This window comes from Cucurbita moschata, unplaced genomic scaffold (assembly GCF_002738365.1).
Source record: "Cucurbita moschata cultivar Rifu unplaced genomic scaffold, Cmos_1.0 Cmo_Scf00063, whole genome shotgun sequence".
NCBI classification, from domain to species: domain Eukaryota; kingdom Viridiplantae; phylum Streptophyta; class Magnoliopsida; order Cucurbitales; family Cucurbitaceae; genus Cucurbita; species Cucurbita moschata.
In genome coordinates, this window is record NW_019268579.1 from 189,333 (window position 1) to 204,198 (window position 14,866).

The 14,866-nt window shown below is 31.0% G+C and overlaps 1 protein-coding gene across 3 annotated transcripts; it reads left to right on the forward strand.

The window, feature by feature from the left end:
- Nucleotides 1-5,087: 5,087 nt before the first annotated feature.
- Nucleotides 5,088-9,189, forward strand: LOC111437460 (probable transcription factor KAN2). Of its 3 annotated transcripts, none has more exons than XM_023075447.1 (6): nt 5,088-6,083; nt 6,176-6,252; nt 7,457-7,502; nt 7,587-7,752; nt 8,457-8,517; nt 8,737-9,189. In XM_023075447.1, exons 1-6 carry the CDS (start codon nt 5,438-5,440, stop codon nt 8,845-8,847), a joined length of 1,107 nt encoding a protein of 368 aa, XP_022931215.1. In that variant the 5' UTR covers nt 5,088-5,437; the 3' UTR covers nt 8,848-9,189. The 3 variants fall into 3 exon arrangements, with proteins under 3 accessions (XP_022931215.1, XP_022931216.1, XP_022931214.1); XM_023075448.1 differs by having other exon boundaries at nt 7,611-7,752; XM_023075446.1 differs by having other exon boundaries at nt 5,091-6,083; nt 7,578-7,752.
- Nucleotides 9,190-14,866: the final 5,677 nt, after the last annotated feature.

The following is a 14,866-nucleotide window of genomic DNA, read 5'->3' on the forward strand; positions in this document are numbered from 1 at the left end:
ACCTTATTTTAATTTCCATTTACAACTTCTTTTTTTTTAATAATAATTATAAATAATTACTGACAAATTTTAATTAGATGCTTCCACACACTGATTAAAACAAAATTGGAAGCTGCTCTTTCCTCAATATCTGCATCTTCATAACCCTAATTCCACATTTTCACGTGCCTAAGTCCTACATATTAATATATTTTATTTATATAAGCTCTTTCAATTAATCTCCACCGTTCATTTATCGTTAATAAATTAATAAAAAGATCTTTGTTGATCTGTGGAGATAATTTTTACTCTTAAAAAAATTCAAGACAATATCGTAACAGAATGTTGAAGTCATCAAGGGTTGAATTAATCATGAACACGTTATATTATTATGAATATAATCACTAAAATAAATATTAATTAGTTGAATATGTGATGAAATGCTGTAATATTTTATTAACTTTAAAAACTTTGGTCAATTGAATGAAATTTGACGGTTTAATATAAGACATAAATTAGACATCATATAAAGATGGTCGGTGTTGGTATTCATGTTCCACCTTAGTTTCCACTAAAATATCTAATTTGGGTAAATTATGATATAAAAAGTATATATTAAAATTATAATATGGTTTAAATTTCATTGCTTCTAATGTTGTCTGAAAACCCTAGGAAACACAAACGCAATTGTTTATCCATGTAATTAAATTACTTAACAATTTTGCAAAAACAAATCCCACTTGTGTCGTTGCCATGCAAATGGTATCTTCTCCATCTCGAGATAGGCCTTCACCAAATTCTTATTTTTATTTTTATTTCTTTAAAATAATATTAATTATTGGAATTATATATCTATATATATATATATATATATATATATATATATATATATATATATATATATATGAATATACCTTTACTTTATATAATTTTAATTTCATCCATTTGAATATAAATCCTCATCGAGTGGTACCCACTTTCAATAAAGTCTTGTTTTAGTAGTTGAGAATTTATTGATGTTTCGTTTTATAATGGGATTTGTAGAATTTTTGTAATTGAGCCAGTATGCTTTCGAGATTTCGAGAACTCCCTACTAAGACATCGATTCAAAGGTTCGGTCTCTATTCCCACATGTTATTAACTAAAACGTCAATTTTATCAATCGTTCATATTCTCATTGTTTAATTCATAAAATTTTAAAACTTTTTAACCATAGACCTCACGATGTGAAATATTCGTCAGTTGTTTCTATCCATATTTCATAAAGGTGCGAATTAAAGTATAAAAAATAATTGAAAAATAAATTATAATAATGAGAATTCTAAACTTATTCAATGAAGTACATAACATTTATGTATCACTTCAAATAGCCTTTACAACATCATTTATTTCCATAGCTTCTTCGATGTCATCACGTTTTTATATATGTCTATCTACGTTTTTTTTCTCTATAAATTCTTACCCTTAATTGTAAGGCCAAATTTTTTTAAAATAAATTGGGATTGATCTCGTAACAGCTCAACCCATCGCTAGTAGATATTGTCCTCTTTGACCTGTTATGTATCATCGTCAGCCTCATGGTTTTAAAATGCATCTGTTAGGAAGCTGTTTCCACACCTTGATAAAGAATGTTTCGTTCCCCTCTTCAATCAATGTGGGATCTCACAATCCACTCCCCTTGAGGGCCAGCCTCCTCACTGACACATGCCCCAGTGTTTACCTCTGATATCATTTGTAACAGCTCAAGTCTACCGCTAGCAGATATTGTCCACTGTGACCCATTTTGTATCGTCGTTAGCCTCACGATTTTATAATGCATCTGTTAGGGAGAAGTTTCCATACCCTTATAAGAAATGTATCGTTTCTCTCTCAAACCGATGTGAGATCTCACATATCTTTTCTCTTCATGTACTTTTTTATATAAAAGAAAAAAAATTAAGAATCGAAAGATTCAAATCTGTAACATATTAGTTAAAAGATATATATCTTAATCAATTGAGTTAATGTGAAGAACGAAACATTTCTTATAAAGGTGTGGAAACCTCTCCCCTGTAGACATGTTTAAAAAAATCGTGAAGTTGACAACGATACGTAACGGACCAAAACGAACAATATCTACTAGCAGTGGACTTATTGACTAATTTACTCTCTCGAGATTGCTTGAAGACTAAAATACTCATAAATTTTCAGGTGGGCATTGCCCAATTGGCTCCTCAAGTGGGTGGTCCTACAAAGCTATATTTGGCTCATTAATACATATACACACACACATATATATATATATATGGTTTTGTTGGTGTTATGGCTCATAAAGAGAGGTGTGCCCACAAATAATAATTAAAAAAAAAAAAGATAATAATAAGATGAAAAAGGAGAAATAGAGAGAGAGAAGAATGGGGAGTGTTTGGATTATCCAAAAAGTTAGGCAGAAATGAGTGATGTCGAAAGAGAAACCTCAAAAAAGCAAAGTTTAGAGCACAAAGGTAAAAAGAAAGAAATGGTTGTTGTTTTTGTTAAACCCTAAACCCTAAACCCTAAACCCTAAACTCGAAACCCTAAACCCTAAACCCTAAACTCGAAACCCTAAACCTTTCCTTCTTCATCCCTTTCTATAACTCCCAACATATTCATTCTTCCCACTTTCCTTTCCTTTTCTTCCCTTTTCTTTTCATAAAAAGCTGAGAGAAACAAAAGTTTTCATTTCCCATTTCTCATAACTCTCTTAACCAAACTCTTTTCCACCTTCAATCAAACTCCCGTTCCTTTTTTTACGATAATAAAGTCGACCTACTCATAATTATTTTGGATTTCGCGCTATTTTTATATCTTTAAAAAGCTTCATTCAAACCCCTTTCTGCATGTGAATGCATCGTTTGCACAATCATAACTTATGTATAATACTACTCGAGATTAAGCCTTATATGTCTTTTGTTTGTCTTTTTTCTAAAAAAAAAACTTTAGTTTCATCTTTATTAAAATCACATAAAAGAAACATGTATCTTGAATGAGTATATGCAATAACTTTTAATTTCTTCACAATCATCCTCATTTGAATGCTGTAACAACCCAAATCCACTGCTAGTAGATATTGTCCGGTTTGGACCCGTTACGTATCGTCATCACCCTCACGATTTTAAAACGCGTCTACCAATAAAAGGTTTCTACATCTTTGTTCATTTATGTGTCAGGTCCTTTATTTGGTAATGCACGAATTCTATACTTTAAAAACTTTTTTTTAGTTTAAAAAATGATGAAAAATGAAAAATAAATAAATAATTTTCATGGAAATGATGATGTGATGAAAACAAGGCATTGGAAAGTTCACTCAATCATTCTTTGTAACTCTAAAGGCAAAGATTGTTTTGTTTGAGAAATAAATTTGATTTGACGAAATGACATTTGTTAGGTACATATTGACTAATTAAGAAAAGTAATTAAGCTTTGTTAAACCCAATCAAACCCCACTTAAAACTTCATTACAATTTTCTAAATGTAATTACTTCTTCCATTTTAATGGATTTTATTTATTTATTTATTTTGCTATTATACACAAAAAAAATAAATAAATAAAATAAAATTTCCTTTATTTCCATTTATGGAATGGAATCAAATAACAAGTTTCACAAGCTGAGGACTCATCAAATTAGGAATATTTCCTTCACCATATGCTTCTTTCTCATAATTAAATTTTTTATTTTTCGTAATTTTGCGCAAAAAAAAAAAAAAACATAACAAAAGCCCACGTGTGTTTGTCGTCAGCTATCCCCTGCTATCTGGCTCTAATATCATTTGTAACGGCTAAGTCTACCACTAGCCAATATTATCTGATTTGGTACATTACATATCATCATCAGTCACACAGTTTTAAAATGTGTCTGTTAAGAAGAGGTTTCTAAGGGAATACTTTGTTCCCCTCTTCAATGGGATCTCACAATTAACTTGATTTTCATACTTCTTCAAAAATCTAGACTGTTATCGACAATTATAAGTAAACTAATGTTTTTTTTGCTCTTACGATTCGGTTGGACTGTCTTTATGAAATTATACCTATTTTATTTTTATTTTTTTTATGTTTATTATCTAAATTTTAATAAATAATTATATAGAATGAAATATTTTTTGAATGTATACACGTGACTAAGCTTGGAGAAGAAAATGAATAACCTTATTAAAGACAGAATTTAGTTTGTTATTTAAGTTTGTCTGTTCATAATTGAAAGAATTTTTTAAACTATTCCCAAGTTTATTTCATCACGTTTGTTAACAACTAATACTCAATTTTATTTTGTAGTACAAATTTTGTCCACCATTGTTCGATTTTGATGATATTTAGTTGATTTTAATTAAATTTTTTAGGCTCTATTCGATAACAATTCCATTTTTAAAAAAATTATTTATGTCATTCTAAATTAATTTTTTTTAAAATTTGAGTTAGATTGAAAAAAGTATTTATAAGTTTAATTATAATAGTAGAAATTAGTTAAATTATTAAAAAAAAAAAAAACAGTAAAAATGATTTAGTATCAAGAAGGTAAATTAGTTTAAATGATGAAATGGGTAATTATTGAAAAAAAAAACATAAAGAAATAATAAATAAATAAAGTTAAGACCCTAAATAGCAAACCAAGAAGCCCTTAAAAGATAAAAACAGACCTTATGTCTGTTGAAAATTAAATTTAGAAACAAATTCCAAAAATTAAAGCCTCCTGTTTTACATTTATATGTACCAATATTGAATCATATCATTTATGTTATTTATATTTTGTGTTTCAAACTATATTTCTTTTTTAATGTTTCTAATTTCGCTATTATTAGGTTAAATATTGGGTAGAATATAAAATAAATGAAATATATCATTCTAATTAAGTGTTTTTGTTAATTTATTAGACATTTAAAAGAATAATAATGAATATATGTTTATGTTTAGAGAAATGAGGAGTAAAAAATAATAATTAAAGAAGAAAGAAAGAAAGGTAAGGTAAAAACCAAAAGGGGGAAGCAACACCTATCTTATTTACCTTTTCTCCCTTTTTCATCTTTTCCTAACTTTCTCACCTAGTAAGTACCCTACACCCTCTCTCTTCTTTCTCTCTCTTCTTTCTCTCTCTTATTTCTCTCTCTTCATTCTCTCTCTTCCTTCTCTCTTCCATAGCTCCTCAAGTGTCATTTTCTCACATATACTTCACACAAAAGAAACAACCATTCACTTCATAGCTTGTCATTTCTTACCTCTTTCTTTCTTTCTTGATATCAATCCCTTTCTCTCTCTCTCTCTCTCTCTCTCTCTAGAAGCTCATCAAAATCTGAAGAACAAAACAGAAAAAGAAGAACGACCCATTAATCTTCCCTGCCTTGCCTTCAAAACCCATATTCCCAAATCCCCAACAAATCGCCTGAGAAGAAGAAGAAGAAGGAAGAAATCAAGAAGAAATCGAGAAGAGAAGAAGGTGGGTTTAAGATGGAGCTATTCCCTGCACAGCCGGATTTGTCGCTCCAAATTAGCCCTCCCAATACAAATAAACCCTCTTCCACTTGGAGAACAACAACACCCTCTCAAGAACATCTTGATTTGGGGTTTTGGAATAATCTCAATTTGGAGTCTGCTAAACCCACTCCCAAACATCACCCTACTAATCAACACTTTGATCTCTCCCTTTCCAACTTCACTCAAATTAACCAATACTCCAATATTCCTCCTCCTCCGCCTCCTCCTCTTCCTCACCACCACCACCACCCTGCCTTCCACGGCGGCGCTCACCTCTTCCAAACCCTACACAAAACCCATCACCCACCCACCATTTTCCACCACACTCCTCCGCCACCACCCACCACATCGCACCCTTTTCCAGGACAGAACAATGTTCAAGACTTGGCCTTTTTGCGACCCATTAGAGGAATTCCGGTGTACCATCAGACAACTAACCCCGCCGGCACTCCCTCCCCCATCGCTCCCTCCGCCAGCGGCCACGGCCAGATAATGATGCGATCCAGATTCTTGTCTAGGTTTCCGGCCAAACGCAGCATGAGAGCCCCAAGGATGCGATGGACTTCCACTCTCCATGCTCGCTTTGTTCATGCTGTTGAACTCCTCGGCGGCCATGAAAGTATTCACTTTTCCTTTACCCTCAAAACCATATTACTTTTCCCGTGATGGGTTACGATAAATTTAATTATTTCTTTACATTTTGGCTACCAGGAGCGACGCCCAAGTCGGTTCTCGAGCTTATGGATGTCAAAGATCTAACCTTAGCCCATGTCAAATCTCATTTACAGGTATGCAACTCATAATCTCTTGATCTAAACCAAAATCCCATTTCAAAAATTTCTTTAAAAAATTACACAAAACTCAAATTAGGGTTAAGTTTGGGTAAGAAAATCAAAATCAAAGTGATTTCAATGCGTGGAGTGTGGCGATTGCATAAATGAAGATGGGGTTTTGCATCGTTGTTACATCCTTAATTAATTCGTGGCAGGAAGTTTGTCGAGTGGAAATCAAGTTTTGTTTTTTTTTTTTTTTTTTTTTTTTAATAAAGACATGTTTTGTTTTGTTTTGTTTTTTTTTTTTTTTAATAAAGACATGTTTTGTTTTGTTTTGTTTTTTTTTTTTTTTAATAAAGACATGTTTTGTTTTGTTTTGTTTTTTTTTTTTTTTAATAAAGACATGTTTTGTTTTGTTTTGTTTTTTTTTTTTTTTTAATATTTTCTGTGGAGGAGCTCAAATTCTTAGCTTTTCATTTTCTTCTAGATCTGATGGTTCTGCTTCTGCTAGCTAACAAACAGCTTTTTGCTTGGGAGAATGAGCCATACCAACTATGAGTAAAATTATTATTATTATTTTTTTTTAAATAATAATAATAATAAAAGAAATTCAACTGTAACACATGCACACAAGACAAGGTAGCTCAGAGAGACTGTTTTCCAGTTGACAAGGCTTTGAAGAGTAAATGAAAGAAGTGGTAGCTGTTAAAATTTAATGTAAATTAAATATTTTTTTTTGTTTTAATCATTGAAGTCTTCAAACATCTAGGGATAAGTGTTTGTGTGGTTTAAACAAAAACATAACTATGTTTTTTTAGCTCAAAAATGTCTTGTTTTTTTTTTTTTTTTTTAAACCCACATGTTTTTTTTTAAAAATATATATATAATTTACTCCCAAAATTAGTTGATATGAAGCTTTCATGTATAGTACTTGAAATGGGTGTATTTATATGTCCAAAAAAACATCAATGGAGTGAGTGTTGAGTGAGTGAGTGAGTGAGAGGAAGAAAACAAAAGCAAATAGAATAACCCATCATTACTCAATCATAGCTTCTTCAAAATCATTTCTGTTTTATTTTTATTTTCTTTTTAATTAACCAAACCTCCATAACTATGATTATATTCCATTTTTGGGGTTTTTTTTATAGCTATTTTTGTTTAAATAATCCAATAAAAACCCACTTTTAAATCTTATAATACCATAAAATTCCCATTGCAGATGTACCGTACAGTGAAGACCACAGACAGAGCAGCAGCTTCTTCAGGTGATTTTTTTTTTCCTTTTTTTTTTTACCCATTTTTCTTCTATTTATATAAAATAAAAATGAATATTTACACAGGGCAATCAGATTTATACGAGAATGCTTCATCAGGGGACACGAGCAATATTGAAGATATAATATTTGACATTCAAAAGCCAAGCATGGGAAGGCAAAATGAGCACTCAGTTCAACAAAATAGGCAAAACCCTCATCAAGATAAGGATTATCATGCCCTCTGGAGCAATTCTTCCAGGTATAATTCCCTTTCTCACTTCATTTTTCATATTCAAACCCATAGTTTTGGAAGATTTCAACTTGAATTCTTGTGGGTTGATTTATAATACAAAGGGAAAATGATGTAATAGTCTAAGTCCACTTTTCATTCTCCTCCTAAACCCACGTGGGATTTCACAATCCACCCCTTTAGGTCCCAGCGTGCTTCTTTGCACACTACCTTGTGTCCACTCCCTTCAGTGCTCAACCTCCCTGTTGGCACATTGCCTAGTGCCTGATTCTGATACCATTTGTAACAGTTCAAACCCTATGCTTGTGGATATCGTCATCAAAAACTCCATGATGAGGCAATTATAAACATAGTGTCTTGAAATTTGTGTGGTTTGGATTTTGTGGGGCTTCACCATATTCAAAATAATTGGAGATGAAATAAGAAACTTAGTGTGAAAGGTAAGGGGTTTTGATGGAGGCATTAGTGGAAATTTTGATGCCTAAAAACAAAGCTTTTTTTGTTTGAAAAATTCCTCGTAGTTTGTGATTATAGTAATGGGGTGTCACATGGAGTTGGTGTAGCTTTATATCAATCAAAAGCACCAAATGCAAAGCCAAAAAGATTTGTAGCTTTCTTTTTCTTTTTTATATACTCTGCATGGTTTATTATGGTTTCCGCTGATTGAAGATATGCTTTTTCCCTTTCTTTCTTGTGTTTTGGTTATGTCACAGGGAAGCTTGGTTGCATGGTTTTCCTAATGATTCTTCTAGGGACCTTTCATCGTCCCTCGAGGTACTCCTTCTTCTCTCTCCTTCTCGATACCATATATCTTAACACACAAGACTCGAACGTACGTTCTAAACAAATTTAGGGTCATTGTGGACTCCGAGATTGATTTGAGTTGTCAAATCAAGAACATACGAACTAGTTTATTGCTTCATATTTTTAGTCTCGTGTCGGTTTCGAGCTCATTATTGATAGTAATCCACTTTTTTTTTTTTTGTTTTACAGAATGACGTGGATCCAAAGAGCTCAAACAACGAGAGACTATCGGAGATAAGCTCGTCGGGGAACCTTCCTCAGAAGCCTAATTTGGAATTCACATTAGGAAGGGCAGTTTGATGAACATAACATTATATGTGTGAGAACAGAAATTGAAGTGAAGTTGGAGCCTCTGAAGAACAAAAAAAGAAATTGATTTTAAAGAAAAAGAAAGAAAGAAAAAAAAAAAGAGAGGTAAAGAAAGACAAGCAGACAAGAAAAAAAGACAAAAAGCAACAAAAGCAGATCCTAATTCCCATCAACCTTTGAGGTCCCAAATCATCTTATTTTATTTCAGCAAATCAAATATATGAATCTAATTGATTTTTTGTTTGTTTTGCACTTACAAAAAAAAGAAAAAAAAGAAGAGAAGGAGGAAATTAACCTTCGAAATTGTAACCAATGAAGCCATTGTTCGTCTTTTTTTTTTTTTTTTGGTTTCTCGAGTAGAGAAGATTTGAACCTATAACCTGTAAATATATGGTTTTTTTTCTTTATTCAGATAAATTATAAATCTGGTGTCGAAGACGGAATAAAAAAAATATTTAAAAAAAAGGGTTAGAATATAAAAGAGAAAGAAAAGATGGGTAAAATGACAAAAGTAGGGTTGGTAAAGGAGATTTAGAAAGTGCTTTTAACGCATATTTTGAAGATTTTTGCGCTCATCTACGTGACTCTAAAAGAAGCTTTTAGGTTAAATACCCAATTAGAATGATGTATTCTTCCGGTGTGGGAATCAATTACTTTCTTTTTTTGTTCTTTATTTGCTTTAACACTTTGGGAATGGTGCTTCCCACTCATGCATGGAACTCTTTTTTTTTTTTTTTTTTAAATAAAAAAAAAAGTTATTCATCATGATTAATGTTTTTATGAGCATAAGATCTTTTATATAAAATAAACATGTTATTTAATTCTCTCTATATATTTTAATAATTATGAATGTAACCTATGTTACATCAATTTTCCTTTAGTTTCTTTCTTTTTGTCTTAATTAACACCTTGATTTTAAATTCTCATCAAGGTTGCCCCTTTCGTTTTTATTTAACAACCAAATTTCAATCATTTTATGCACCAATATACTCGAGAAAAATTTAAAATATCATATAAATTTAAAATAATTAGAATAATTTCTCAACTAATTAAAAATATCATATTAGCCGATGTAATCAGCACCGTCAAATCATAACCTAACTACCTAAAGATCTATTAAAATGGTTTCTAAATAAATATCAGGGACTAAATAAATAATCATTGTATGGATACACCCATATGTTGTCCTCTAGCTACATATATGAACAACACTACTGTGAGATCTCATATTGGCTGGAGAGAGAAACGAAACATTCCTTCTAAAGGGTAGAAACTTCTTCCAAACTAACCCGTTTTAAAAATTTTGAAAGAAAATTTGAAATAGAATATATATATATATGTGTGTGTTAACGATGAACTTGAATTATTACAACAACACTACGAGTTGAGTAAAATAATAAGCGTAGAATTAGGAGTATGTCGATGTGAGGTGCCCTCCCCTGCCCTAAGCTCCATTTTGTACCTTCCCTTGGCCCATGTCACCTTTCAATTCCATTTATTTTTCTTATATCCCTCTAATTATACCTTATCCCATCCAACACCAACTTATTAATTATCTCGAGTGTTCGTGTCACTACATCATAAATAGACAATTTCGAATGTCCGCGTCATCTTATATACATCATAAATAGACATAGTTTAATGTGTATGTTTTTAAATAAGAAGTTTCAATTTTTCACCCATATATTGTCGTACCTGAAAATATCTTGAAGCATGTGGCCTGCTTTTCATAAACCACTTAAACCCTAAAACTTATGACTACTTGTTTGTATCGAATTAAATCATTTATCATTTTTTATTAATTATCTTAAATGTCGGTATCATCTTATATACATAAAAAATTAAAAAAAAAAAACATAGGGTTAGTTTTCTCTCTTAAATAATTTGGACTAAGTTAAAAAAAATATATATATTAAAACTTTTTAAATAATTTAGACTAAATTAAAAAAGTGCTTAAAAAACATATTATTTTATTTAAATGAATTTTTATTATATTATGTCAAATCATTATTCGTCAATCTAATCCACTTATCAGGTCAACATGAAAGAAATTTGTCAGCAAGTTTGAAAGTCAAATATAGAATTTTAATAAAATCCGCCACGCGATATACAGTTTTAGACTTTCACCGACACTTGAAAAAGCAGTCACTTAATTTTCTTGACCAATAAATGCGAGCGTGCACGACACGCACTCTCATGAGAGTAACAAATGTATTATTGCAGTTGATTTAAATGCTTTTTATTTTCTTTTTCCGAAATCAAAATTCCACAATTTCCTAATTATTTTAGGAAATTCTGAGTAGAAAAATCATTGTTTTTTTTCGTTTAATTAATTTAATTTATGATTTTTTTTTAAAAAATTTTGTAGGAAAGATATTAGAACATATAATCCATTCATAAATGACTAACTAAAGTTGATATAATTAAAATTTGATATTAAAATTAACATATTGAGTTTTTTTAATATAATTTTCAAAATAAAATTAACTTGTTGAGATAAATACGTGAGTATAAAGTCTGTATGTTAAATTACTTATATGCCCCCAATGCATTAAATACAATAGTATTTGATGTTCACCCACTTTTTTACCAACTTTTGTACTAACATTTAATTTTCATCTTTTAACCACCAAACCAACCCATAAAACCCACAAGTCTCGAAAAAAAAAACAAAAAAAACTCATTCGATCCTAATTCATTTTGGTCATATTTTAATATACTTTCACAGTCGGGTTTACTGTACTTTCCTACTAACAAATATAATTTTAATTTCATAATTACCAACCGACTATTATACATTTTTCAACCAAAAATTAACAAATACCATAAATTTTACTCTTTCTATTGGGCATCACCAAGACCGTGATTTTTTTCATACCCTTTTGATTATTTTTCTCCACAAAAATCAATCTAAATCGAAAAAAAATATATATTACATAAATAAAAATCAACAAATCCTTCTTCAAAATCACGTTTTTTTTTCTTTTTTTACTTATTGAGCTAGAAATCGAACAAAAATGAGGGTGATTATACGAAATCGAAATGAGATGAAAATGATGAAGAAATTGTAAGGGAAAAGTTTGCCTTTTCAATTTGGGACCCACCTTCATATTTAATATAGGAAAGGGTAAATTTGAAGAATTAAACTATATATATATATACACACGGAGAGAGAATTATTTAAAAAATAAAAATGAAAATAGTTGTAAGAAGAAAGGGCAAAAACCAGTAAGATCTGAGATTGTTAGAGAGAAGAAAGTGATGAAATGAGGTATGAGGTATGAGGGAAAGTGGAACCCAACAGAATTTAATGTTCTTAATTATCATATGTCATTGTCTTTCTTCTTTCCCTCTCAAATCAATAATAAAATTCTTTATTTATTTATTTATTTATTTAATAATATATCAAAAAAAATATTTAAAAATATCTTACATCTTAGTCAACAGTATATATAGTATTATATATAGTATTAATCAGTTGAATATAATTACATATTATTTTCTCACGAAAAATGGTCAACAAGCAATAAATTCAAACAATAAAGCCCTCAATAAGGCTGCCCTTCCCTATGTCTATAGGGTACATAGGATCCTTTAACCTAACAAAGTTGAACTCCATTAGCCCTTTTATTTCATATATAATATAGAATGAATAATAATGTTATTAGTTTCTCACTCCTTTGACTAAAAAAAGTCATCACATCAATCACTTTGAAATGACCCTCCTGTCCTCATCAACCCCACACTCCAAAGAACCCTAATTTAAGCCCCTCAGACTCATTATTCCAATTTCCAACCTCTCTACTCTTAAAACCATTCATACCAAAATGTGAAGGTTCCATATGCTATGGTACTTTTATGTTTTATTTATCTTTCTCTCGTACCTGCCATAGCTTATGAATTGTCGTAAAAACAATCAATACTCGTTTCAATACAAAAGAAAACGGTGTCATTTTGAGTAGTTTAAATCAATGGTCATTCAAATTACACTCGAGCTGGCCCCTACTCTACTGACTTATCAAAATAAAGATGATGGGTGCTTGCCAAAGTTAGTACATTGATTGATTAAAAACATTAAATCCTCGACCACAAGGTAAGGAGTTCAAAGTCCTACTCACACATGTTTTTTAATTAAAAATATGTATTAATCGAAAAAATGTACGTAAATCTTCACAAACAAAACTAAAATGAATCTCTAACTCAATTGGCTAATACATTATACGACTACTTTAGGGCACATTTCACCCCGATAGGCAAGCAATCGCTGACAAAATCAAAGCCTTGAGGTACGAAAAAGAAGAAGAAACAAGATTTTAAAAAAAATATATATATAATATATATATATGAAATAATTATTTTAAAAAGAGGAAAAAGAAAAGAATAGGGCAGAGTGGTAGTAGTTAATAGGAAGAGAGAGAAAGTAGGGTAACATAGAATGTGGAGGAAATAATTTGAACATCATTACACTTATGATTTAGTTTGGGGGCAGAAGGAGAATGGGACCCCTAACCCTACACTTGTAGGCCCCTATCCCTTCCACTCAGATCTGGGAAACTGTTGTCCTCTTCCCATCTCAGTTGACATTTTTTTTTTCTTTCTCTTAAAAAAAACAAAAACATAATAATAATAATTGAAATGGCCTTTTTTCTTTCCCACACTAATTCACAGCCACACCTCACCTCGAGTTGAGTTTTTCGAGACCTTTCTTTGTCTTTTTCCTATTATTTTTACTGTTTTACATCACACTTTTCCCCCTCCCCTCCCCTCCCCTCCCCTCTTTTATTTACAGTATTAATTTTGAGTTAAAACTAAGTTTTGCTATATCGCATTTAACTTATTATTTACCAGATTTGAAAATAATAATATACAAATATTATCGAAAAAATTACCAAATAAATCATAAAGTTGAACAATTACTTAAATCAATCAATCAGTCAAATCTATCAAATACATAGTAAATTATGTCGCTCCTGTCTCAATTTTATTTTTACACATCACATCCATCTTTTACCAACCAATAGCTGGTATAAAATATAATATAAGAAAATAATAAGATATAACTTAATTATTATCATTAATAGTAATAATAGTAAAATGAAAGAGATGCTTAGGTGTAGAATTGTGGAGGGATACAGTGAAAGTAAGAGAGAAAAGGGGGGGGGTGACGTGGCAAGGAAGGAAAGCAGTAAAAAAAAAGAGTGGGGCCCACAGTCAGAGGCGTTGAAAATATTGGAAGGAAAGGAAAAAATGAATTAAAAAAGGGCGCCACAATCGAAGGAGAAAAAGAAAAATGATTTTGCTATCTATTGCTTTATGATTGATTACCTTAGCTAGATGACCGTACGGGCAGGTCGGGCAGGGAGAACGAAAACGTTTGGTTTGACAGTGACCTTACCACATGTCCTCCACTCTTTTACCCCTATGGTCCTGTCCTTGTCTGCCCGGCATTCATGCGGGGCTCCTTTTTCTCCTTTTTTTTTTTTTTTTTTTGAAAATAAACAAATAAATATATTTTATTATCTTTTAGGACAAAATTGCAATTTTGTTTTTGGACAAAACATAACTTCTCTTGAATAAAAGAATATTCTTTCCTCTCATTTTGCTTTAATATTGTATTAATGAACCCTATTTTTTTTTTCTTTTTTTCCTTTTAAATGCAATAAATATAAGAAGAATGAGAATAAGAATAAGAATAAGTTTTGGGGGTAAGAATGCAAAGGAAGAAAAAAGGGAGGAGCAGTTGGCAAAGTTTGTGAAGAAGTTGGTTTAGGGTGAGGGGGTAAGAAATGGGAATTAAATAAGAAAAGGAGGGGTTTTAAGAAATGTCAGGGAGTCGGAAACCTTCCTCTGTAGAGGTGACAGAGACTCAGAGTTTTAAATTAAGCTTTATCCTAAAGCCGGAATTGAATCATTCATTCATAATTACTTACTTTTCAATGCGTATTGGCAGATGGGCCTGATGTGACTTCTGCTTCCACGTGTTATCTCCACACCCTAGAGAGAGAGAGAG

Bases quoted from the DNA above. Each gene is read 5' to 3' on its own strand.
- LOC111437460 (XM_023075446.1), top strand. From the start codon at position 5,438: ATGGAGCTATTCCCTGCACAGCCGGATTTGTCGCTCCAAATTAGCCCT. The intron at 7,503-7,577 runs GTGATTTTTTTT...ATATTTACACAG, and splicing joins CAGAGCAGCAGCTTCTTCAG to GGCAATCAGATTTATACGAG. The intron at 7,753-8,456 runs GTATAATTCCCT...GTTATGTCACAG, and splicing joins CTCTGGAGCAATTCTTCCAG to GGAAGCTTGGTTGCATGGTT.